Raw genomic sequence first — 24,459 nt, forward strand, 5'->3', positions numbered from 1 at the left:
TATTTAAGATTAAAAGTACTATTTTTTACTTCATATTTGAATCTTTACGCTAATTGGCGCTAAGAAAGTAATCAAAAATTGTTACATTATAATTGTATACACTTTCGGAATTACGAATCCTGGCCCGTATGCATAAACTCCGCCCTTTTTATCTAGGTGGTATGCTTAAAAGATCTTACAGCTTTTACATTAATGCTAGCAAGACAAATCTTTGTTTGGCTTGCTTGCTTTGCTTGTATCAATGTTTGCTCAAGCATGGCAATTAAGATTGGGCGGGGCTTCAGCTTGTATACATTATACTTAAATTTTTTTGGACGTAATGTTTGAAGTTAAGGACACTTTTTAAAACATCACTGGATGATAAATATAAAGCGCAATCGTAGAAATAAAAGCCAAAAAATTGTATTTGTTTTTTTTCTCTCGAAGATATGCATTGTCATCATCCAACTTAAGAGACTGTCGTCAAGTACTTTTAGTAAAACAAAATAGCTATTCGAAAACACCTACTCTGATTTTGTGATTCATTACATAGGTATTTCATTTGACCCATATATTTCATCTTTTAGTACTGTGATTTTTTTATGTAAAAAAGTCAACCTGTAGCTTTGCTATATAAAAATGATAGAATCTGAAGCAAGATGGTGTATCAAATGATCTTTCTTTGTACATTTTTAAGACAAAATATTCATCTCAAACACACCCCAACATAAGAAGGTTCACAAAATCAGAGTAGGTGTATTCGAATAGCTTTTTTTTTTATCTAAAGTACTTGACGACAGTCTTTTAAGTTGGATGATAAAAAATGCACATGTTCGAGAAAAAACAAATACATTTTTTCGTATCCATTTCTACAATTGCGCTTTATATTTGTCATCTTGTGATGTTTTAAAACTTTGAGTGTCCTTTACCTCAAACATAACGTCCAATAAAATTTAAGTATAATGTATACAAGCTGATCAAAGCCCCGCCTATCTTAATTGCCATGCTCGGGCAAACATTGATACAAGCAAAGCAAGCAAGCCAAACAAAGATTTGTCTTGCTAGCATTAATGTAAAAGCTGTAAATGTGTTATTGATTTTTATCAAATGTTAAAATTTTCTTGGAAATTATTTTAGAGGTAATTCATTTTTGTATGTGATATAGGTTCACAAGTTAAAAATTTCATTATTTTCAACCTGAACTACATATTAAAGGTGAGCTAATTATACTTGGTACACATACTGGTATGCAAATATATAACCTGAATGGTTGATCTGGTTTTACAAATATCCTGATATCTTAAGTTATTGATATCTGAACTGAAAAAATTAGGGAGTTTTAAGACCAAAAAGAATGTTTACTATTTAAGGAATGACTCATATTTTTCTATCTATGAAGAAATAACATAAAAAATTTGGTGCACACTGAATAACACGCTGTTATTTCAAATAGACAGAAAAAATATTAGTCATTTCTTATAATTTAAATTCTAAATTCCATTTCAAAACGTAGAAAACCATGAAAAAACGTTGATGACGTCATGGTCACATGACTAAATTATGTCTATGGGCTCATAACAAAATAACATCAGCCAATCAGAAGACGTGTTACATCCAAAATTAAATTATTACTGTTTAATACATGACATTTAAAACCAAATTCAACAAATATACTGCTTGTACTGTATAGTGAAGATTTAATTCAATAAAAGTACTCAAAACTTTTGTAACGTCTGTATATAGCAGACAGAGTATTACATGTACTCTCTAATCTTCCTGCTGTCTTGTGCACTGTACGTACATGTGTGAACAGAAACTGATACAGGAATAATAAAGAATCGTAGTAAACCAATGATTTTAACTTTTCCTTATGCTTCATCTACCATATTATATTTAAACAGGCGTAAAGAATTTAGTACCTCTTTGGTCCATACAAACATGGTCAGACTTCAAGATAAAAGTTTAGTACCTCTTTGGTCCATACAAACATGGTCAGACTTCAAGATCAAAGTATAGTACCTCTTTGGTCCATACAAACATGGTCAGACTTCAAGATCAAAGTATAGTACCTCTTTGGTCCATATAAACATGGTCAGACTTCAAGATCAAAGTATAATACCTCTTTGGTCCATACAAACATGGTCAGACTTTAAGATCAAAGTATAGTACCTCTTTGGTCCATACAAACATGGTCAGACTTGAATGAAGAGCATTTTATGTTATGCAATTTTTAAAAAGGTTGACATTGTCTTGCAACAAGTTTGGACTGTATAAAATGAGTGGCAACAATTGTCAACAAAATTCCAGAACAATTTAATGATTTAACAATGCTGCATTTGTTTTTGTAATGAAGATGGATATAAAACAAATTGTAGTATAGACAAAAACTACATTTATAAATAGCTCAAACATAATATAACACAAAACAATGCATTTAAAATGCATTTAACATTTCTATTCTTCTATCTGTTAAATCATAAATTAAACATAATCCTAAATATGTATATATGTAGACAATAAATTCAAAGGCAGAAAAAAATCTTCTCAAAAAGTTTAAATTATAGAAACTTTACAAGTGCCTGAACTCCTAAAATATATAACCAGTTACTCATTGAGTAACTGGTTATATATTTTAGAAGCTCTATATGAAATTATGATTTGGAAAAAAGCTGCTAATTGGTACTATGATAGAGAAAAGGTATTTAGAGGCTCTCAAGAGCCTGAATCGCTCACCTTAATTTTTTTGGTTAAATCTCTCATCAATGATTATTTTGGCTTTTCAATTTATTTAAATGTTCTTTGAATCATCCTATTTTCTTCAAAAGCAAAAAAAAAATCGTTTTCTCCTATGATCTATTTAAGCCATAGGAGCTATGTTTCTTGACATACAAGGAAATAAAATATAAAATTTATACTAGATACTCTGAAACTCATTTAGCCTAAGTTTGGCTGAAATTGATACAGCAGTTTCAAAGGAGAAGATTTTTAAAAGTAAGTCAACATGATGAACAAATTGTGAAAAAAGTCTTTAAAGGGCAATAACTCCTTAAAGGGTCAATTGACAATTTTGGTCAATTTGACTTATTTGTAGATCTTACTTTGCTTAACATTTTTGCTATAAATAGTTTATTTGTTTCTATAATAATATTCAAGATAATAATCAAAAACTGCAAAATTTCTTTAAAATCATCAATTCAGGGGCATTATACCTGAAAAACCAGTTACCCACTTCGGCTGAAAATTTCAGGACAGGTAGACCTTGACCTAATAAATACTTTAACTTCTTGTCTAATTTGCTCTAAATGATGGAGTTTTTGAGATATAAGCGAAAAACTGCATTTTACCCTGTGTTCTATTTTTAGCCATGACAGCCATGTTTTTTGAAGAAATAAAAAAAAAAAAGCACAAATTTTATTTTATACACCCTACTGATCATTCAGTTGAAGTTTGGTTGAATTTGGTTGAGTAGTTTTAGAGGAGAAGATTTTTTAAAGTTAGCAAAAATGACAAACAAATTGTGAAAAATTGTCATTAAAGGACAATAACCCATTAAGGGGTCAATTGACAATTTTGGTCATATTAACTTTTTTGTAGATTTACTTTGCTGATCATTTTTGCTGTTTACAGTTTATCTTTATCTATAATAATATTCAAGATAATGACCAAAAACTGCAAAATTTCCTGATAGATCTAGACCTAATGAACATTTTTACCCCTTCCCAGATTTGCTCTAAATGCTTTCGTTTTTGAGATATAAGCCAAAAACTGCATTTGACCCCTGTGTTCTATTTTAAGTAACGGTGGCCATGTTTTTTGACGGATCAAAAATCGAAGCGCACACTTTGTGCAGGATAATCTAAGGAACAATCATGCTAAGTTTCATTCAAATTCATTCAGTAGTTTCAGAGGAGAAGATGTTTGAAAAATTGTTAACGACGACGACGGACGCCAAGTGATGAGAAAAGCTCACATGGCCTTTTAGGCCAGGTGAGCTAAAAAAGCACAGAACATCAAACAAAAATGTTCACAGAAAAAGTGTTTTCTATTAATACAAAAATCTTATTTTCCTGCAATTTTAAGCATGTATTTTACACAAGAAATTAAATAAAAACATGCCGTTTTAATTCAGGAAAACTGAATATTTAATTTATTCAAATGATGAATTATTTTAATGTTCAACAGAAATTTTAAAAATACTTTGTTAATGACAGTTTCCTGGCAGTTAATTCTCATTTCATGCAAGTTGTAATTTACACACTGTAACAATATCCCTCATACACTAAAGTTCATTCTTTCTCAAATTTAGAGCTATTCTAGAACTTAATGCATTGAAGCGCAAAACAAGAACACATACATGCACAACACTGTGTACATTCAAATGTTTACTATATTTGAAACACTATACATTAAAGGTGGTCATAAATAAACTGGAATAAAAAAAAATTACACTTCAATATAACTATCACAATTTCACAGAAATTCTATGTTTTAAAGATAAGGCTACTTAAAAAATATGTTGGGAGTAAAAAATCAAAAAAATGTTTAAACATATTTTGTAAAGAAGATACTAGATCTTTAGATTGGCTTTTTGGAAGTCAAATCATCAATAGCAATATATTGTAATATAAATTTTATGTGCATGATACATGTATAATTATATTTTCTTCATCTTTATTCTTATTAAGTTACATATAAATGCTATTATTATTAAAGCAATGATGCTACTGGTAAATTCAAACTCAAATGAGTATCTTTTATAAATTTCTACTGGATTTCCTCATATTGTCTCCAAAGTTTTTGCAAATGTTTTCAATTTAATTGTAATCCTTTGTTAGAAAATAAAGTCAATAGTATTTCAAAAATGATTCAGAACTAACAATCCATTTCAATCATAAGATTATAATGAGCTTTAAAACAATTATTATTTCACGTAATACATTTCAATACGATCTTTCTAAGGATAAAACAGAGTTTGTACACAGAATATTTAATAAAATCATATCTAAAAATATTTCAAGAGCTGCAATATAGATCACAGTTACATATATAAAGGTGTTTGCAACAGTAGAAATGTTTATTTAAATTTCAAAAAATATAAGTACTATTATGATTCCACATATGAGAACGACCATAACACATCTGGTTACTTCTGGTTATGACATTAACAATAGAGGTCACCATTTTGATATTGCAGACGACACTATCACATATTAACAACAACCACCACCACTTTGTTGTTGTGGCTGTTCATCGTCCACAACTATCACACTTTTACTTTTCGTCATTGTCCTATTATTTTTACCGCCATTTTCTGCAGATTTTTCTATCATACCTAAAACAGAAGATCAGAAACTTGCTTAATTGGCACACTTTAATCTGTCAAGATTCCAATATCATTTTATTACTTCATATTAATTCTTTAATATCTATATTTTTTCTGAAAGAATTCTAAAGATATATTACCTTGATTCTACATGTCAATTACCTTTAAAAGTGTGACAGTATTTCCTGTTTTCCTGGTCATAAGTGGTCACACTGATTTTACTGACAGTTGACACCAAAATTAATTTCACATGCAGTGTATTTTGTTTATTCCAAATTTGTTTTTCAGATCAATTGTGCAATCACTTATTATGCAATAAAGAAATTATATTGTTCATCCATTCTCATGTTAGTTTCTATCAAAACTGAGTGAGTAGTCATTCACTTATAGTTCTCAAATGTCAATGAAAAAGTTATTAAAATCAATTCAACATTCTACCAATTTTTGGTGATTCCAAAAAATAATATGCTTTATATTGATCCAGTTAATATTCCTGAATTAAACAGTTACATAATCTAGTTCCCTGAATTTCTGTAGATTGCTAATATTACTTCTCTTACAATCTTTTCATTGCTCACTACACAGGCAAATTTCACTCACATTAATTTCACCTCAAACGAGCTTATACATGAAACTCACATGAAATCAGTTATTGTGAGTTTCATGTGAATCTAATGTGAAATTCATGAGAATTTCACATGAAAATCATGTAAAAAAAATTCATGTGAAATTCACATGAATTTTTAAAATAGGGAATTTCAAATAACATCAAAATTTTCAAATTTAATAAAAATCATGAAAAATATCAATTTTTGTTGTTAATTTCCTGTGAAATTAATGTGAAAAATTTCTCATCAGATTCATGTGAAATTCACATGAAAATTTTCACGTGAGTTTCATATATAAGCTCGATTGAGGTGAATCTCACATGAAATTTTTCATGTGAGATTCATGTGAAATTCATGTGAGCAAATTTTGCCTGTGTATTCTCAAAATTTCATGATAAACTATCCACAAGAGAATTGATAGAATACATTAACAGACATTGACAGATGAATTGTATACTTACTTTTACTAAGATCTAAAAACATCTCATCAATTCCTTTACTAAGTTTTGCTGAAGTATGAAAGTGCTTTGCACCAACTGATTTAGCGTATCTGAAAATAAAAGTATTTTCGTTATGAGGGTTCTCAATGGTTTAAAAGAATAAATTACATATAAAAGCTAATGCATCAAGGTGATGAACTTTAAACCAGTATCTACTATTGAAGAATCAGATGAAAAAAAGCCACAAAGATGTGTAAAACATAGCTATTAAATATGTCCAAGAAAATATAAGTGTATGCATGGTTAACCTGAAATTGATATGTGATGAATGAAGACTGTATTTCACAATATAGCATATATGTTCACACGACAAATATAAAGTTTGAAGAAAAATGTAGTAGAAATTTCTTGGACTAAGGAACAAGTTGACAGACAGTATGACCCTTCTTTCCTAAATTTAAGGACTCAAGTAAAAGAAAGCACAAAAACTGCCATTTCAATATATCTAAAATCATATTTACATGAATAACAAGAATGTGTCCCCAGTACACGGATGCTCCATCCCCACTATCATTTTCTATGCTCAGTGGACCGTGATAATGAGGGAAAATCTCTAATTTGACATTCGAATTAGAAAGATCATATCATCAGGGAACATGTGTACAAAGTTTCAAGTTGATTGGACTTCAACTTCATCAAAAACTACCTTGACCAAAAACTCTAACCTGAAGCAGGACAGATGAACGGATGGACGAACGGATGCAGACCAGAAAACATAATGCCTATAAATGGGGCATAATAAAGGTACATGTCTAATGATAAATGTAATTGTCTCGTATATTATGAATTCAAAAAATCTTTTTTTTGTATTGGAAGGGGGGACTGTGAATGGTAATTATTTGCTTATTATACCATGATATTAAAGGTTCAAATTCAAAGTTGTTTAAGTGTATCAAATCTAGTACAAATGTATTATTTTAGTTCCTCTGGGAAAATAAAGTAAGAAACTTCCAGATTTTTACTGGCCCTTCAGAATTTAGAAGTAATTACCTATTGGAATTGTATTTTTACACTATAAAAATATATCTTCATGTAAAAGTCATGTTATATCAATATTTAATACTGATAAAGACAAGAGTGCACACACTGAAATGTCTCGCCTTCTTTTCGAATCCTTGATACTATCTTAATAGACCTTAATATAAAGCTTTATTACAACTGTCACATTAACTCAACATTAACCAAGAAAATAAAACATTGATCAATGAACCATGCCAGGCAGACATGTACAGCTAACAATTCTTCAATACGACAAATATAGTTGACTTATTGCTTGTAAATAAAGAACCAGATGCTCCGCAGGGCGTAGCTTTATACGACCGCAGAGGTTGAACTCTGAACGGTTGGGGCAAGTATGGACACAACATTCAAGCTGGATTCAGCTCTAAATTTGGATTGTGATTAAATAGTTGACACAGCATAGGTTTTTGACACAGAATGAATGTATTCTAATGAACTTAAAATTTTAGTTTTCTCTTAGAGCAATTCACTATGCTGTTGATTATTAATCCTCTCAAAAAAATGTTTGAAGAAATTTTCTTTTTATTTATGAAATTTCAAATGAGAAAAATTGAACCCAATTTTTTTAATCACATCCCCCTTTCCCTTATTCCAAAACTAATCTCAATTAAAATTTCTAATGGAGTTTGCAACAATAACTACTCATTTAAATACATCATAATATATTAAGATGTAAAAAAAACTGCTTGTTATCACTGAATGGTAAAGATTATTTTAATTTATCAGTTGGTAGTAAAAAGTGAATATACATTGTATATTGTATATAACAAAGATTTAAGTTGATTCTGGACAAAGAAAGATAACTCCAATTAAAAAATATTCTTGCTATTGCACAATATTGTGAAATTAGATATTTCTTGTTGATTCTGGACAAAGAAAGATAACTCTAATTAAAAAAAATCTTGCTATTGCACAATATTGTGAAATTAGATATTTTTTGTTGATTCTGGACAAAGAAAGATAACTCCAATTAAAAAAAATTCTTGCAGATATTTCTTGCTTACTATACTGGACAAAGAAAGATAACTCTTAATTAAAAAAAATTTGCTATTTCACAATATTGTGAAATTAGATATTTCTTGCCATTGCACAATACTGTGCAATTGAAAAGACTTGCTATTGCACAATACTTAATATAATAATTTTAGATCCTGATTTGGACCAACTTGAAAACTGGGCCCATAATCAAAAATCTAAGTACATGTTTAGATTCAGCATATCAAAGAGGCCCAAGAATTTAATTTTTGTTAAAATCAAACTTAGTTTAATTTTGGACCCTTTGCACTTTAATTTAGATCAATTTTAAAACTGGGCCAAAAATTAAGAATCTACATACACAGTTAGATTCGGCATATTAAAGAACCCCAATTATTCAATTTTGATGAAATCAAACAATGTTTAATTTTGGACCTCGATTTGGGCCAACTTAATAACTGGGCCAATAATCAAAAATCTAAGTACATTTTTAGATTCAGCATATCAAAGAACCCCAAGGTTTCAATTTTTGTTAAAATCAAACTAAGTTTAATTTTGGACCCTTTGGACCTTAATGTAGACCAATTGGAAAACGGGACCAAAAATTAAGAATCTACATACACAGTTAGATTCGGCATATTAAAGAACCCCAATTATTCAATTTTGATGAAATCAAACAAAGTTTAATTTTGGACCCTTTGGGCCCCTTATTTCTAAACTGTTGGGACCAAATCTCCCAAAATCAATACCAACCTTCCTTTTATGGTCATAAACCTTGTATTAAAATTTCATAGATTTCTATTTACTTATACTAACGTTATGGTGCAAAAACAAAGAAAAATGCTTATTTGGGCCCTTTTTTGGCCCCTAATTCCTAAACTGTTGAAACCAAAACTACCAAAATCAATCCCAACCTTTCTTTTGTGGTCATAAACCTTGTGTCAAAATTTCATAGATTTCTATTAGCTTAAACTAAAGTTATAGTGCGAAAACCAAGAAAATGCTAATTTGGGCCCTTTTTGGCCCCTAATTCCTAAAATGTTGGGACCAAAACTCCCAAAATCAATACCAACCTTCCTTTTGTGGTCATAAACCTTGTGTTAAAATTTCATAGATTTCTATTCACTTTTACTTAAGTTAGAGTGCGAAAACTAAAAGTATTCGGACGACGACGACGACGACGACGACGACGACGACGCCAGTATGATAGCAATATACGACGAAAATTTTTTCAAAATTTGCGGTCGTATAAAAACAGACCAAAACACAAACACTTAAAACTTAGCAATGGACCGTGAAAATGAGGCCAAGGTCAAATAAAACCTGCGTAACAAACATATAGATCATAAAATATTTCCATACACCAAATATAGTTGACATAATGCATAAAGTATTAGAAAAATAGACCAAAAATAAAAAACTTAACTTTGACCACTGAACCATGAAAATGAGGTCAAGGTCAGATGACACATGTCATCTCGACATGTACACCATACAATCATTCCATACACCAATTATAGTACCCTATTGCATATAGTATAAGAAAAACAGACCAAAACCAAAAAACTTAACTATAACCACTGAACCATGAAAATGAGGTCAAGGTCAGATGTCACCTGCCAGTTGGACATGTACACCTTACAGTCCTTCCATACACCGAATATACTAGACCTATTGCTTATAGTATCTGAGATATGGACTTGACCACGAAAACTTAACCTTGTTCACTGATCCATGAAATGAGGTCGAGGTCAAGTGAAAACGGTCTGACAGGCATGAGAACCTTGCAAGGTACGCACATACCAAATATAGTTATCCAATTACTTATAATAAGAGAGAATTTAACATTACAAAAAATCTGATTTTTTTTTTCAAGTAGTCACTGAACCATGAAAATGAGGTCAAGGACATTGGACATGTGACTGACGGAAAGTTCGTAACATGAGGCATCTATATACAAAGTATGAAGCATCCAGGTCTTCTACCTTCTAAAATATAAAGCTTTTAAGAAGTGAGCTAACACCGCCGCCGCCGTAGACGCCGAATCACTATCCCTATGTCGAGCTTTCTGCAACAAAAGTTGCAGGCTCGACAAAAATTACAGTCACTTTTTATTGGAATTTGACATGAAAATTTTGTGAACTAAAAGTAATTTTGAGTTTGAGTTTCTATATAGAATATTTCCCGCTTTTTTTCTTTTCCTTTTCAATATATCTTTGGATTTCAATTCTAGTGTATATTTCATCATCATAGATTTATTTTGACATCTATCTGGAACCTTAAAAAAAAATAATTGTATTTGATCGGCAAACCCAGATAAACCACCTGATCCGGTATTGTAATGTCTTCACTTCCAGTTTATGGCATCCATTGTTTTTCAATGTCTTTTTTGTCAGTCAGATAGGATTTCGTTCTGATTGACACATTACTTTTGGGCGATTTTTGGTATTAAGCTAGCGGATGAACAAAATTAACATTGCTGTCATGAATAAAGATGAAAATTAATTTTGAGATTGTTTTAAAATTTTGGTTGGCAAAGTAAATTTTTATTTTCTTTCAAATCAAAGGTCTTTTCGGGTGTAGCTTGTAACCAAAAGGAGAGTCTGATTGCAATAGTGGAAGATCACTGACCACTGCTAATTCGAACCACTGCTGAATGAAAAATACTTACGCTTCTGCATCAGATACTGCCACATGGCGATCTTTTTCTAAATCTATTTTATTACCAGCTATACATAGACTGATATCATTCCCTAACATCTTCCTTAATTCTTTAACCCAGTTCTTAACCTAGATTTCATTAAAAAAAAAAAATCAGAAATTGAATAACATGAATAATAAATATACAATTTTTTGTTAAAATGTGTACAAAAAAAAAAGTTATTTAATATTGACTATAAATATATATATATATAAAAACCAAGCCATATTTTGGAGTGATGTGTTTTTTGTTTTTATCTATTTTTATTGATTTGTGTGTTTCAGAATTTATGTGTTTTTGTTTTTATTTATTTTTATTGATTTGTGTGTTTCAGAATTTAGTTAAGTGATCATTTTGCTGGACTACTATACATAATTGTTTAGTACCAGATGATGACTGCCTCCTGGTGCGGAATTTCTCACTGCATTAAAGACCCATTGGTGGGGTGGCCTTGGGCTGTTTTGTTTGGTTCTTGTGTTTTTGATACATTCCCTGTTTCTATTTTATTTCAAAATTTGAACATGAATGGATTTTAATTAAAGTTCCAACCCAAGATGACACTTTTAGAAACATATTTCATATGCCTCAAACATGATAAAGCCTAAAAGGAAAATTATCAATCACCAAAATATAGTTTTATATTAAGAAGGCAGCAAGATACATATAATCCTATAATCAAGCAAGTGGTTACAGAATGACTGAAATGTTAACAAACTTTTTGAAATGAGTCTTCATCTGTTATATCATAAACTAATATGGCACCATTGCTATCTCTGTAATATATAGGACCTAAGGCATGAAATCTCTCCTGTCCTGCTGTATCCTGAAAAATAGTCACATATGGAACTTGGTTCAAAATTAATCTGTAACAAATATTCTGATCAGCAATTTTAATCATAACATTTGAACTGGGGCAGCTGTGCTGTTATTCAAATGATTGCTGGTAAAATTTTATATAATAAGTTGATGCCTGCAGTCTTGAATGAGACATTAAATTCAAATGTAGACCCCTTATGAGGAGGAGTTCTGAAAAAGTTAGACTATTACAATTTATTGCAATATAAGGTAATTAAGTTTGATTATCTCCCTTAGAAACTTAGAAAAGACAGCAAGTCTGAAAAAAAGCTTAATTAAAATATAGAAATAAAGACAATTTAATTTTAAGTATGTTTCAGGATACTTAGTAAATGTCAAGTTTATAACCTGATAGATATAATTGATAAATACAATAACCAATGTTCAAATAATTCTCAATGTCAGTCATTTTTTATTTATTTCTTATCTTACTCTTAGTAATAATTACATTAGATGTACATGTATGTTTCATTATAATACATTATTCTGATTGGCTAGCTGCAATTTTGCGTTATTTCAACTTCATTACACAATGAAATTTATCGTTCATGATGACACAAGGTCCCATAATAAAGTGCACAGGTAAAATAAATAAAAAATTTGATAAAAATCTTGTTTTCATGATCCTAGCTAAAAAGTGTAATTATAAGTATATATTGAATGCTTCTTTTTGTAAACTTCATAGAGTTGAAAAAGCATTGACCCTGCCCACATTTTTAGAATGAAGTGCTTCTACGCTTCATACAAATTGTACTTCGGTCAACGCCTTTTCACCCCAATGAATAGCAGCCATTTCAGGAATCTTGTAAAAAAAACGTAAAACATGTACATGTACTCTCAATTGGCAGTGATAATTTAATGTACTAAAATTACAAGGTACAAGTACAGAACCTTTTTGTTCATTACTTTCTGGTTCATGCTGATTTACACCTCTGTGAATAATAAAATTCATTCATTTATAATATGTACAAACATGATATATTATCTGAACTTACCCATATAGCTAAATTAACTCTTTTTCCACCAATGTTTAACTTTTTGTTCAAGAAAGATGCCTAAAATATAATAAAATTCAATTTATAGTTAAATAATATAATCTTCATTCTAACTTTTTCAGCCTAAATAGGGAAAAAACAACACAGATCTATCTCTGATCCATCTGTCATCTTAATTAACCAACCAATAATCAATCAATCATCCATTCTTTTTTTATTTACTGCAAACCACCAGTTTTACATGAAAGTGTTTGATAATGATACAGGTATTGTTATGTATCCTTTAATTTATACAGGTATTGTTATGTATCCTTTAATTTTGATGCATATTTACATGCATATACAATATCTTTGGAACTAGTTTTGTTGTTTGGATGAACAAGTACCCCCCCCCCCCCCCACACACACACCAAAGTGACCATGCACTCTGTGTTATATATAGTGTGTTCTTATGTTATGTATGTTGTGCTGTAACACCACTGTCTAATGTTAGGAAAGTTGGGTTCCTGCTTATATGTTTAACCTAGTCACATTTTGTCTGTTTGAGCCTGTCCCAAGTCACGATCCTGTAATTTAGTGGTTGTCATTCGTTGCTGTGTTACATTAAATTGACAATGGAAAGGGGAATGTGTCAACCGACAACATATGTCAAAGAGACAACAACCCAACCAAAGAGCAGACAACAGCTGAAGGCCACCAATCGGTCTTTTATGCAGCGAGAAAACATATTTGTTTTTTGTTAAATTTGTTTTTACTAATTAGGTCATTAGTTTTCTCTTTTGATTTGTGATTTTGGAGCCTACATTTGTAATATAGCTGACTATGCAGTATGGGCTTTGCAAATTGTATAAGGCCGTTCAGTGACCATATGGCTGTTGCTTTCTGTGCCATTTGGTCTCTTGTGAAGAATTGTCTCATTGGCATCTTCATTTTTAAATGGAAATCATTTCTTTACATTAATAATATTAATAATTTTGGATTTATATATTTTGTAAAGAAGCAAAAAAGTTTTTTTTTTCAATTTTACTAATGGAAAGATATTACATGTAAATATACCTGTGTTTAAAATTTTGGTAAAGCTACAAAATCAAAATTTTTGAAAAAACTTGGAATTTGCTACTGAAAAAATTATTTAAAATCATTTATTTCAGTAAGTCCCTTGACTGATATATGAGGGTTGTTTTCCGGGTAATTTGTACCTTGATGTTGAATGATAGTAAAATATGTTGCCAAAGGACGTTAACAGTATTTTTTGGTGCATGACTTAAAAACGAACTTTCTTTATGACGAATAAACAGTAGATAATAATTTTGACTTATACATGTAACGTTAATTTTTTTCTTAATAAAGGTGCTGTAAGTATTTGAGATTTTTGACACACAATATGATTATATTGAGTGACATAAAAAAAAATACCAATTTGACGCTTGAGCCTTAAAGGTAGCCCAAAGTGACTATTTGACTCCTGTATCTAAGGTCTTTTCTACCCTCATAAATCAAATATTGGAGTTTTATATGTACATGTAATTAGTTTGTCAACATGAATTTGACTGCTCATACTCCTTTAATTACAATCATTAGTTTAATATAACAATTTTGTTCTTATCTTTTCCTCCTTTGTGCTGAGATTCTTGCACTAAAGATAAGAGGAAATAAGTAAATTAGTGGTATTGAAGTTACTCAAGTTGAGTATATAAGTTGTCACAGTTTGCTGATGACACTTCATTGATTTAAGATTGTTGTGAAAAATCTTTATTTGAATCCTTATCTGAATGATTGTCAATTATGAGACTTCAATTTGCCAAATGATCAGTGCAATAAAGCATTATAGTTTTCAACCACTTGCTGAACACAGGGACCGAATTGGCAATGATTGTTAACGCATGAATCACATGGGTTAAGCTGATGACCGTAACTGCATTCACGGTCATCCCAAGATGTCGGATGAAAAATTAGGTCAGTATTTGTATTGTCTGTTTAAGTGTTTCTATATCATTTTCTTTACAAAGCATACATTGGTACGATGTAAATATATAAAAGATTCAAACGGAATCAACAAATTACTACCGAGGAAATGTGTATGAAAGAGGAAATTGGATTTGAAAAAATCGCTAAGATAACCGTAAATTATAATCGAGATGACCGTAACAGGATCAGCGATTCATAACAAGGCTGACCGTAACTTAAAAAGGATGACCAGTCATACAAATATCCATATTTGTATTCATAACTGTAAGTTGAGTTTGTCTCAATAGAGGCTCGGTTAGCGGTTATAATTATGTTTTATCAATTTCTTTTCAACTATTTGACGTATTTAGAGTTTATGACAATGATAGTAAATTGCATATTTCCAGGTCATTATTTTATTGATAACGACGTTAAAATTTGGATATAAATCAAATAAATCAAATCAAATATTTTATTTCTTCAATCAGGGTCTCACAGGGGGCATTTACAATTACCAAATTCATAGTATTATAAGCAACAAACATGAGAGATAATATTATATAACGCGACAGATATTATAAAAGACAAAGGAAAATAGCATTGATAACAAAAATACATTAAAAGTACCTTTCCCCCTTCCTTCCTTATTACCATTATTATTTCTATGTTCAGCAATGCACAACTAAAAAAAAACTTTTTAAAAGTAAAGTTTGAATATACTTAGATTATTATCTATAAAGATGGAAATCTGCAGAAGACACCAAGGGACGGTGCTCAAGGATATACTGTTGATTGCGATAGGCAATAACAACAATCCTCCCCGTGTCAGAATCAAGTGAACAAAATAAAATTTATTAGAGAAACTGAATCAGGTCAATTAACAAATATTTTTTTTAATGAAATCAAATCAAATAATTGTATTGCCACATCAATCAAAAACATGATCTGTGACAAACATGACATATATTTAAAAATAGACAATACAAAATTAAATCACAAAATGTGTGTCATAATAGCAGTAAATGAGTTATAGCTGATTTTTTGTGAACATGGAATATAAATCTGCTATTTGCAGTGTTTTACCAGGAATATACACAACTCTTTTAATACAGTTGAATTATTACAAGACTACAGCCATAGCAATTCCTCTTACGAATTTTAGTTAATGAAATTGGAACATGATTCAGAAATAATGTGATATACATAGTGTCTGTCTTAGTTATATTTTGTGCAATAAAAGAGAAAATGAACTTCATTTTTCAATATTACCAGAATAATACATTGCTGGCATAGTCTAAGGTTTGGAGGACGATTTATACTAAGAATTTAAAGCTTTTGAATGCTGGCATGCATCTTGCACTAAAAGAGATGAGTTTAAGATTTTCTAGTCTAGGCCAATAATTCAAAATAGACTTATTTAAGGAACAGTGGAAACCGACCGTGTTCAGATAAGGCTGCAAAATTTGTGTTTTTTTTTGCACACCTAGAATGAATTTACAAAATTTACTCAGAAGTTTTTTACAAGTTAAATTTGTACACATTCTATATCATATTCTTTGTATTTAAAGAGGCGGATATGTCTGCCTACCGTGTTGAAAATCGCAATTTTTGCTTTATTTGGGTTGAGAGCAAGACCCTTATTTTGACAATACTATTTTCCAATAATTTAAGTTAGGTCGCCTATTAATATTTACATGGTCTAGAGATTTTTCCAAATAGTTGGAAAGGTCATTGATGAAAATCTTAAACAGGTTAGGACTTAGGTTATCTCCTTGTTTAGCTCCAAGCTGTATAGGGAAGAATATAATACAAATTGACAGCGATACATGTACGATGTAAAGTTGAAGAAAAAACCCATTAATTAAACATATGATTATCCAGCGGACTCGGATTAAAATCTTAACATCTGACAAAAAAATATAAACAGTGCGTTGACAACACTGGATTCGATGGAACTGCAAAATTTATTCTGCATTCGGTTGGTTTGACTGAAATAAAACCCTTCCCACATTTAGTAACAAATGAAAAGCAATATGTTCAGTAAATATTCCACTAGAAAAGGATTTCAATACGGCAATGAAGTCTTCGTATCGCCCTATCTATTTTAGTTTTGCTTCAATATTTGGCAATAGTTCATAAATATAAAAAAAAGGTGTGTTATGAGACAACTTTCCAATAAACAACTCATCACAGGAGACCAAAATGACACAGAAATTAACAACTATAGGTCACCGGACGGTCTTCAACAATGAGCAAAGAACATACCGCGTAGTCAGCTATAAAAAGCCCCTAAATAACAATGTCAAACAATTCAAACGAGAAAACTAACGACCTAATAAAGTTTATTTTTAATTTCGTTGGACACCCTTCTTTGACATAGTTGTAACTGACTTTAAAATTTGAGCAACATCTTTTGAATGCTATATTTTGTTCTTTAAAATTAATATTTGGTTTTCACTTGCATGATTTTTTTACAGTACTATATTCATTGGATAGATTTAAAATTGTAAAAATGGTTGAACAGTCTAACCCCCTTGTACAATATAAAACTGAGTGCCCTCCAATAATATATATATACAACACTATCATGCAAAGCAGAAGCAACATATTAACACCCGTTTCCTTGGGTTATACTACAAGCAGGTTAAAATGTTTACATAGTAAGCACATTGTCTACAAAATAGCTCATATTCAAAGCTAGCAAGACATGCAAGATTCTTCTTTCATTCGGATACGATTTTATACAGTTGGTGAACTATGTATTTAAAGCAAGTGTTATTTTCTTCTACCTTTAGGATAATGCAGTCTTATAAATACGTTTTTTACCAACACGATTAAATATTTGATACAAAAAAGGTAATACAAATACGGATATTTTTGTAGAATCGATGGTCATCCTTTAAATATTACGGTCATCCTTTATAAATTACGGTCATCCTTTACAAATTACAGTCATCTTTTTGCCAATCACGGTCATCCTTGTTATACGGTACGGTCATCTTGAAAATATTTTACTGATGATTTACGGTCATCTTAGCGATGATTTTTTTCAATTCCAATTTCCTCTTTCATACACATTTCTCGGTAGTAATTTTTGATTTCCGTGTGATTCTTTTTACGTTTACATCGTACCAATGTCATTTCAATAATCAATGCAGACATTGAAACTTTAATAGAGAATTCTCCTCAGACACATTAAATCATTTGTTTTGTCAAAACTCTTATTTCATACTTGATCTTACAAATGTAGTTGGCATCTAATTTCATAGATGGTCCAATTTTAGTTATATTGACTATTTGAGTTGAATTTAACAGAAGGTCCGAATTGTGTTCATATAGAATCCTTTTAGTAGACATTGAGTTATCTATGTTGTCTCTGCCTGGGCCATATTGTCTCTCACCCTTTTATTATAATTATTATGTCATGAAACAATTCTATCTACATTCTACATTGATCTGTCAAACTTGACCAAAACTCAACGCAGCTTCCAGTGGGCACAAGAAAAAGAGTAATTTTGTAGGATAACCAACCAAAGAATATACAAGCAAGTTTAAAGTTTGACAGAAAAAAATAAATAATAATAAAGCAATGTATGAAAAGGGGGTCCCATTTGCTATTCTTTCATCTGGCCTGAACCAATCCGGTTTCCCTAGTGGAACCAGGGAAAAATAATCCCAGCCCCCCCAGCACAGCTCCAGTCCATCATTTGATATACTTCTTACTTGGCAAATGGGGGACAGCACAGATTATATAAAAAGTGTTGAAAGCTCCCTCTTGAAAGATACCAAGGAGGGAGCCTTAAGATCTGAAAAGAATAGGTATGCAGGGAGACAAATGCTTTGGCCAAGTGTCATAATCTTTGCCTTTGACAAAAAGACTAGGATTCAAATTTCTAATGATTGGTATATATTATTGGCATCGGGGTCTTTCGCCCTGATTACATGTTCGCCCTAGGTTCGTTCGCACTGAGTTTGTTCGCCCTGGGTTCGTTCGCCCTATATTCATTTATGATATGTATATATGTTAAATCAATGAACAAAATATAATTATATATATTAAAATTTATGTATATCTATTAGAGGTTAAACACAGAATATTTGCCAAATTCATATCAATTAAATAAAATTCTTGGCTGCATTGTTACACTTTATTTTATAATTACTTTTAATTACTGTTGATTAAATTTTGATTGCTGATTAGGTGTCATTTGAAACCTTTGATATCACTGATTGTTATATAAATTGTCTTTGATGGATTAATAATGAGAATAACATTTTTCTCAGTTAAAATAGTCAGCTTGGATGGGTAAAATTCAGTATGAAATATAAACCAGATGCTCCGCAGGGCGTAGCTTTATACGACCGCAGAGGTTGAACCCTGAACGGTTGGGGCAAGTATGGACACAACATTCAAGCTGGATTCAGCTCTAAATTTGGATTGTGATTAAATAGATGACACAGCATAGGTTTCTGACACAGAAATCAGAATGAATGTGTTCTTATGAACTTAAAATTTTTGTTTTCTCTTAGAGCAATTCACTATGCTGTTGAATATTAATCCTCTCAAAAAAATGTTTGAAGAAATTTTCTTTTAATTTATGAAATTTCAAATGAGAAAAATTAAACCCAATTTTTTAATCACATCCCCCTTTCCCTTATTCCAAAACTAATCTCAATTAAAATATTCTAATGGAGTTTGCAACAATAACTACTCATTTAAATACATCATAAAATATTAAGGTGTAAAAAAACTGCTTGTTATCACTGAATGGTAAAGATTATTTAAATTTATCAGTTGGTAGTAAAAAGTGAATATACATTGTATATTGTATATAACAAAGATTTAAGTTGATTATGGACAAAGAAAGATAACTCCAATTAAAAAAAATCTTGCAATAAGATATTTCTTGCTTACTATTCTGGACAAAGAAAGATAACTCTAATTAAAAAAAAATTGCTATTTCACAATATTGTGAAATTAGATATTTCTTGCCATTGCACAATACTGTGCAATTGAAAAGACTTGCTATTGCACAATACTTATATAATAATTTTAGATCCTGATTTGGACCAACTTGAAAACTGGGCCCATAATCAAAAATCTAAGTACATGTTTAGATTCAGCATATCAAAGAGGCCCAAGAATTTAATTTTTGTTAAAATCAAACTTAGTTTCAATTTGGACCCTTTGGACCTTAATGTAGGCCAATTTGAAAACAGGACCAAAAATGAAGAATCTACATACACAGTTAGAATTGGCATATCAAAGAACCCCATTTATTCAATTTTTGATGAAATCAAATAAAGTTTAATTTTGGACCCAGATTTGGACCAACTTGAAAACTGGGCCAATAATCAAGAATCTAAGTACATTTTTAGATTCAACATATCAAAGAACCCACCGATTCATTTTTTGTAAAAATCAAACTAAGTTTAATTTTGGACCTTTGGACCTTAATGTAGACCAATTTGAAAACGGGACCAAAAGTTAAGAATCTACATACACAGTTAGATTCGGCATATCAAAGAACCCCAATTATTCAATTTTGATAAAATCAAACAAAGTTTAATTTTGGACCCTTTGGGCCCCTTTTTCCTAAACTGTTGGGACCAAAACTCCCAAAATCAATACCAACCTTCCTTTTATGGTCATAAACCTTGTGTTTAAATTTCATTGATTTCTATTTACTTATACTAACGTTATGGTGCGAAAACCAAGAAAAATGCTTATTTGAGTCCCTTTTTGGCCCCTAATTCCTAAACTGTTGGGACCTAAACTCCCAAAATCAGTACCAATCTTCCTTTTGAGGTCATAAACATTGTGTTTAAATTTCATTGATTTCTATTTACTTAAACTAAAGTAATTGTGCAAAAACCAAGAATAATGCTTATTTGGGCCCTTTTTTGGCCCCTAATTCCTAAACTGTTGAAACCAAAACTCCCAAAATCAATCCCAACCTTTCTTTTGTGGTCGTAAACCTTGTGTCAAAATTTCATAGATTTCTATTAACTTAAACTAAAGTTATAGTGCGAAAACCAAGAAAATGCTTATTTGGGCCCTTTTTGGCCCCTATTTCCTAAAATGTTGGGACCAAAACTCCCAAAATCAATACCAACCTTCCTTTTATGGTCACAAACCTTGTGTTAAAATTTCATAGATTTCTATTCACTTTTACTAAAGTTAGAGTGCGAAAACTAAAAGTATTCGGACGACGACGACGACGCCAACGTGATAGCAATATACGACGAAAATTTTTTCAAAATTTGCGGTCGTATAAAAATTAAAAAAAGGATGGGTAAAAACACTGATGACAAGTGATCAATGTACAGCAGTGTGACTGTGTTTTTGGTGTTTGTTTCACTAATAGCAGAATAGTAATTCTATTTAGTGCTTTTAAATATTCGTTTAGTAAATAAATGTGTGGGAAGTACAGTTTGAAATTGATCTTCTTATAACTGTTGCTGAATATTTTTAAATTATTAAAATGTATCAATAAAGTTAAATATATAAATAACTTAGTCATGTTTAATAGTCTTCAGCTGTTTTATGTCAAACATTTTGAAGTCTTTGAATTCACAGAAACTTATCCTCGTAACAGCAAGACAACAACAAAATCTTCAGTTGTTTTACATTTAAAAATACAATGTAGTGCTGAAATTACGAGAAATTTACTTTCCTAATAGCAGACTTTTTAGCAGTACCACATAACAGAATACATCATAAACTAGATACCATTGAGATGGGAGCCATCTATGTGGGCCCAGCTGTCATTGAATAACATGTCATGGGGTAAATAAGTTGTATGGATAATCTGATATGAAGCATTATTTGAAGTTATTACATACATGTTGTCTCATGTGTGATTTTATTCTAAGATTTTAAGTTAAAACTGATAAATATTCTCAACTTACTTTCATAGTATAATAGTGATATGACTGCATGATGTGAACTCATTGTTGACTACTCTTAGGTGACTTCTGGATATATGGATTGATGTTTAAACAATATGTTTGAAGGTGCTGCCCAATTGATATTTGTCACATATTTTTAGAATTATGCCTTCAATATATTATGACCCACCAAGTATAAAGTATGAAATACATTGTATTAACTGTTCTCGAGAGGTAGAGCGGACACAATTTGTTAAGAACAACGAATGGATGGACAGACCGACGGACTGACCTTTGACCTAGGATGCATACATTATGACACATTCTCTCATGTTGGTTAATTAATATATATGTTAAGTTGAAAATGTTTGCAGTGGTCGAAATTAGCGCTAGTCCAGTAGTCCTGGACTAGTAAAATTTGTGTCGGACCAGTAGAAATTTGTCGATATAAATCACTGATTGCATCGCAATCTCCGTTTGTTTACAAAACAATTTATCTGTGAAATCAATTACACGGTACTGGGGGTATTACAATTGATCAAGTCAATTGATCAAGTTAATTAATATCTCGGATGAGCGTCCTTCACAACAATATAAAATGTGGAAATTTTTGGAAGGAGTTAAACAATGTTGATATTTTTTCTGTCCTTGATCCTGATTTTGATAAAGAAAAACATTGAGATTACCAAAGCCTTTATCAAAATCAGAAAAAAAGACTTTTTCTTTGTTACTGTCTAGCTTAAAGAAAGCATCAAAATAAAATTAAACATCTGTCATTTATTATAGTGTTTGTCAAATTAATGTCATTTTGGCAGGACCAGTAGATTTGGAGCCGGACCAGTAGAGTTTTCAGTCCACTGGTCCGGCTGGCCAGTACACAAAAAAGCTTAAATTCGACCCCTGTGTTTGTCAGGAATAAAGTATGAAATAATAACAGCTGTCCTCTCAAAATAAAGTGTGGATCAAATTTGTTAGCGATGGACAGACCAACAGACTGACAGACCTTTGACCTAGGAAGTTGTACATACATGTACATCTTGACACACCCTCTGGTGTTGGTTAAAATGGATGTCAAGTATAATATTTGAAATCATACAATGCTCAAGATATAGAGCGGACACGATCTTCACCACAGGACACATGGTTGTCAATTGAAACCAAAGTTTTTTTTACCTTGACCTTTGACCTAGGAAGTTGTACATACAAATGTACATCATGACACGCCCTCTGGTGGTGGTTAAAATGGATGTCAAGTATAAACTTTGAAATCATAATGGTTATCTAGATATGGAGCGGACACAATCTTCACCACAGGACACGGGGTTGTCAACTGAAACCAAAGTTTTTGACCTTGACCTTTGATCTAGGAAGTTGTACATACATCATGACACACCCTCTGGTGTTGGTTAATAAACCTGTTAAGTATTAAGTATAAAATCATAAAAGTTATCTAGATATGGAGCGGACACGATCTTCACCACAGGACACGGGTTGTCAACTGAAACCAAAGTTTTTGACCTTGACCTTTGACCTAAGAAGTTGTACATTCATGATGACACACCCTCTGGTGTTGGTTAAAATAGATGTCAAGAATAAAATTTGAAAACGGTTCTCAAGATGTAAAGTTGACACGATCTTCACCACAGGTCACAGGGTTGTCAACTGAAACCAAAGTTTTTTTTAACCCTGACCTTTGATCTAGGAAGTTGTACATACATCATGACACGCCCTCTGGTGGTGGTTAATAAACATGTGACGTCAAGTATAAAGTATGAAATCATAATGGTTCTCTAGATATGGAGTGGACACAAAGTTAAAGTGTTATGGACGGACAGACTGATCACTATAAGGCGAGGCCCTAATAAATATTCGGTGAATGTAAACTTCAACATATTCAATAACATACAAATAATTTAGTCTTCAGTTGTTTTACATTTAAAAATACAATGTAGTGCTGAAATTTACAGAAACTTATATTTCCTAGTAATGTAATTACTTAGATACAAACTTAGTCCTAAATACCTTGAAGTCACAATATCTTATATAGCAGCTAGCTTTAGACAAGTTAACATGAAACATCGTAAATATTCTGCGAAATTGTAGACTGACTTCAAGACATTCAGTTATATACACAGTGACACAACGCTATACTAAAAAAAATCAGGGCAGACGGACCTGGATTCTATATTATTAATGATATTGATAGATAATTACTACTGGAAATCAAATTGCAAAGCATGAAGTGACCATACAACAAATAAATTACACATTCTTCAAAATTTTATGTACCTGAAGTGTGGTTAAATGTTTATCGTTAAATTTGTTTTCGACGTAACGTAAAACTAGAGACGTTTTTCCAACACATCCTTCTCCAAGAAGAACAACTTTGAATGAATTACGTCCACCGGCGTTAACGCCAGCCATAGTGTTCCTATTAACAGATTGTTTTCTGTTTATGTATGTTTATGTCATGAAGAGGTTAAAGGGTGAAACATAAAATTGTCTTCAATGTTTTAACTTCTTTCCGACGTTGTTAATACAGCAACATGCATGATGGCGTTTCTAAATTTTACGTCATGGTGGGAGGTCACGAGGAAGTTCCGCTAAGACCCTTGCATCATAGACAAATGTAAACATATCCATTTTTTCGCACTTTGATAACTTT

General features: G+C 31.2%; 1 protein-coding gene across 1 annotated transcript; it reads right to left on the reverse strand.

Annotated features, from left to right (window-relative positions):
* Positions 1-1,770: 1,770 nt before the first annotated feature.
* On the reverse strand, positions 1,771-24,401 carry LOC134686981 (ras-related protein Rab-21-like). Its single transcript, XM_063546876.1, has 6 exons — positions 24,084-24,401; positions 12,957-13,016; positions 11,822-11,929; positions 11,077-11,195; positions 6,372-6,460; positions 1,771-5,311 (listed from the first exon to the last, which is right to left on the reverse strand). Exons 1-6 carry the CDS (start codon positions 24,216-24,218, stop codon positions 5,190-5,192), a joined length of 633 nt encoding a protein of 210 aa, XP_063402946.1. The 5' UTR covers positions 24,219-24,401; the 3' UTR covers positions 1,771-5,189.
* Positions 24,402-24,459: the final 58 nt, after the last annotated feature.

Source organism: Mytilus trossulus, chromosome 10 (assembly GCF_036588685.1).
Source record: "Mytilus trossulus isolate FHL-02 chromosome 10, PNRI_Mtr1.1.1.hap1, whole genome shotgun sequence".
NCBI lineage: Eukaryota > Metazoa > Mollusca > Bivalvia > Mytilida > Mytilidae > Mytilus > Mytilus trossulus.

What these genes read in the sequence shown, in the direction of transcription:
- LOC134686981 (XM_063546876.1), bottom strand. Translation starts at nt 24,218, where the DNA reads ATGGCTGGCGTTAACGCCGGTGGACGTAATTCATTCAAAGTTGTTCTT. An exon ending in GAGTTAATTTAGCTATATGG is followed by an intron (nt 11,930 to 12,956) that starts GTAAGTTCAGAT and finishes ACTATTTTTCAG; the next exon opens with GATACAGCAGGACAGGAGAG. An exon ending in GTTTTTAGATCTTAGTAAAA is followed by an intron (nt 5,312 to 6,371) that starts GTAAGTATACAA and finishes CTTCTGTTTTAG; the next exon opens with GTATGATAGAAAAATCTGCA.